Source organism: Laccaria bicolor, genomic scaffold (genome assembly GCF_000143565.1).
Source record: "Laccaria bicolor S238N-H82 LACBIscaffold_76 genomic scaffold, whole genome shotgun sequence".
NCBI classification, from domain to species: Eukaryota; Fungi; Basidiomycota; class Agaricomycetes; order Agaricales; family Hydnangiaceae; genus Laccaria; species Laccaria bicolor.
The window spans coordinates 102,406-104,982 of record NW_001889947.1 but is presented as its reverse complement, the minus strand read 5'-3'; the positions used below and the strand labels follow the sequence as shown (position 1 = coordinate 104,982).

General features: G+C 49.1%; 1 protein-coding gene across 1 annotated transcript; it reads left to right on the top strand.

Moving 5' to 3' along the window:
• Positions 1 to 1,400: 1,400 nt before the first annotated feature.
• On the top strand, positions 1,401 to 1,667 carry LACBIDRAFT_316648 (uncharacterized protein; the record flags this gene model as incomplete). Its single annotated transcript, XM_001889969.1, has 2 exons — positions 1,401 to 1,583; positions 1,641 to 1,667. 2 exons carry the CDS (start codon positions 1,401 to 1,403, stop codon positions 1,665 to 1,667), a joined length of 210 nt encoding a protein of 69 aa, XP_001890004.1.
• Between the last annotated feature and the right edge of the window lie 910 nt (positions 1,668 to 2,577).

Below are 2,577 nucleotides of genomic sequence, written 5' to 3'. Positions count from 1 at the left end.
TAAGCTGTTGAAGTTTAACGTTAGTGGCCCACTTATTGAGAGAATATCGTTGAAAAGCGTACTGGGATGGAATGAATAAAACGGAATTTCCCTCTCAGTGGGACTAAGTACCGGGCGAAATATTGCTGACTCCGATCATGATGAGAGGAAAGGACCTTTCCTCTCAACGCCTTGATCGGCGAGCATGCGCAATACCGTCTTGCTGAAATTCCACGTTCACGGCGAATAAGGCAACGTTTGGACCTATGGTGGTAGTGAACGTTCTAGACAACTCAATCAACAAACATACGGCAAACATTACGACTCATTCCTCCTTATCATCCACTCCTCGTCTAATGTGGCCTTGAGTTGCACCACAAACAGAAAACCTTGTGACAAAGGTACGTCTCTCGAATGTTGAGCTTCCTTTTTACAATGAAAAATTGCTACCGTCAGAAGTGCATAATGATCAATGGCCTTTTCACCGGCCACCACTCTGGAAACACCCAAAAGTGTTCGTACAGACAACCTCCTCAAACAGCTACATGGTGTCGAAGCAGGGGCGGTTGAAACCTCACTGGAATCTCGGCAAGGGTGTTTCGATTTGATTCCCATATGACTGGCACTCGGCCCTTCCTCAGCAAAGTAATCCTCCAACGTTTTCCTCTGGTTTTCCTTCCGTCTCAATCCCCCATTCCATTTCGAATCCCGCGTCTTCCACCTCAATTCCAAACTTCCATGTACGCCTTGATCAACACAAACTCTGCCTCGTCATTTCCGCGTGATCGCTACGCAAAGTCCTTCCTCCACTACTAAAATCGACGTAGTCGATGATGGGTGGGCGCAGCGCGCGGCTGAGTTGTGGGCCTGAATGACGTGAAAGGTAGTTGAGATACAAAAAGGTTGGACTTGGGATACAACCTCGATTCCACGCAAAACGCACATAATCTCTCGGAATCGGGAATCATCGTTTGTTGTACCTCTCAAGCCCAATCTCAGACGGCGGATGCGAACGAGAGGGAGGGATGTTTACGCGGAGCATGTTCATCCATTAAACCGTTGCAGGAGTGTATCGTGCATGGTAGGGGTGTTGCTCCCTCTTTGGACTCTTGGACGTCGACTTCATCTTCGTGCCATTCACTCCTGCTACCGTGGCGTGGCCTTGTCGAGTCCGTCTTCGACCCCACTTCGTCGAGTTCAATTTTGGATTATTCTGAAAAACTGAAACCAGGATGGCCGACTACGCCCACAAATCAGCCAACACCGGCTCCATCTACCTCTCCGCCATCTCTGAATCTGACCTCTACTGCCGCTACGTCCCAGGCCTCGTCGGCGATCGCCTCTTTCGCATCTTTTCGGTCTCAAGAAGGAAGGCCCCTGGCTAGATTCTCAGCTCCTACTCTCAAACTCCATGGGCCTCCATGACTTTCGTGAAGATGTCGATCAGCAACCGTACTCCCGGCCCCGAGGGATCTTTGGGAAAGAGGAGTATGGGTTTAAAGAGACAAAGGACCTTTATGAGCCTGCGGCTTTGTAGACAGCGACGTCGGTGCAGAGTGGGGTGGCCTCAAGTGTGCGGAGATTTCGATCTTGCGCCCTTCACGGTGAGTTGTTTCTTGCGCTTCGCCCCTTTTCTGAAGCTGACCATTCTTGCCGTTAAGGACATCGTGGCGTTCACTACCATCTGATTTCTTGACCACTGGGCGGGACATTATCCTTCCCTCACAAAAGTTGTAAATGGCAAGTGTAGAAGTGGTGTCCTGTAAGGTCTTACGCTTTTACGGAAACTTCTTGATCTAATTATGAATCGAAAAGTGAAGTTGTGCGTCATTGAGGCCGCCAGCAAAGCACTCTTCGGTGTCATCTTCTCCAGAGTGACAATGTTTGTGGGGGCCCAGCCTTAGGTTCAAAACCGAGCACCCTTCCTGTATTCCAAGCCACATTGGGAGTAGTAGGTTTTTGCGCAGTGTGGAATCGATACTATACGCGAAGGAAGCAGGCTTTCCCTTCCCATAAGCCGTGGCTGCAACTTGTTACGTGTTAGGCACTGCCAGCCTGGCGCTCATACACACTAGCATCTTCACTCTGTACGCACTGCTTGTGAGTTCTTCTCAAGCTTTTTACCTCGTACGAAGCTAATCATTTTAGATATAAACTCTCAGTCTCACACACTCTCTGATAATCAGTCGCGACAAAATTTCACCCCAGAAGGGATGTACAACTCGACGCCCATGATCGGCTCAGATTGCGGAATCGTCGTATGTAAGGGCCTACGCCCTTTTGAAGTGTTTCACCAAAATGACGTGTCCAATAAGAGGGGGCAAACTCGTTCATTTCATTGCCGTCATAGATCGTACTTTTACAAGCAGGACATCGACGTTTTAAGTCGGGGTGGGTCTGTTATATCTTTTCTCACTTGTCTGTATGCTTACCAACAACAGACTCAAGATTACCATGACGGTCACGACGCCCAATGGTCCGGACAGTTCGACGTGCTGAGATGGTAAGCCCTCATCGACGGGAGCTCTTCGTATCTGATCTATCAATCAGTTACTTTTCAGGCTGCCAGAAAAGCGCTACTCACTGTCAAGACGACGA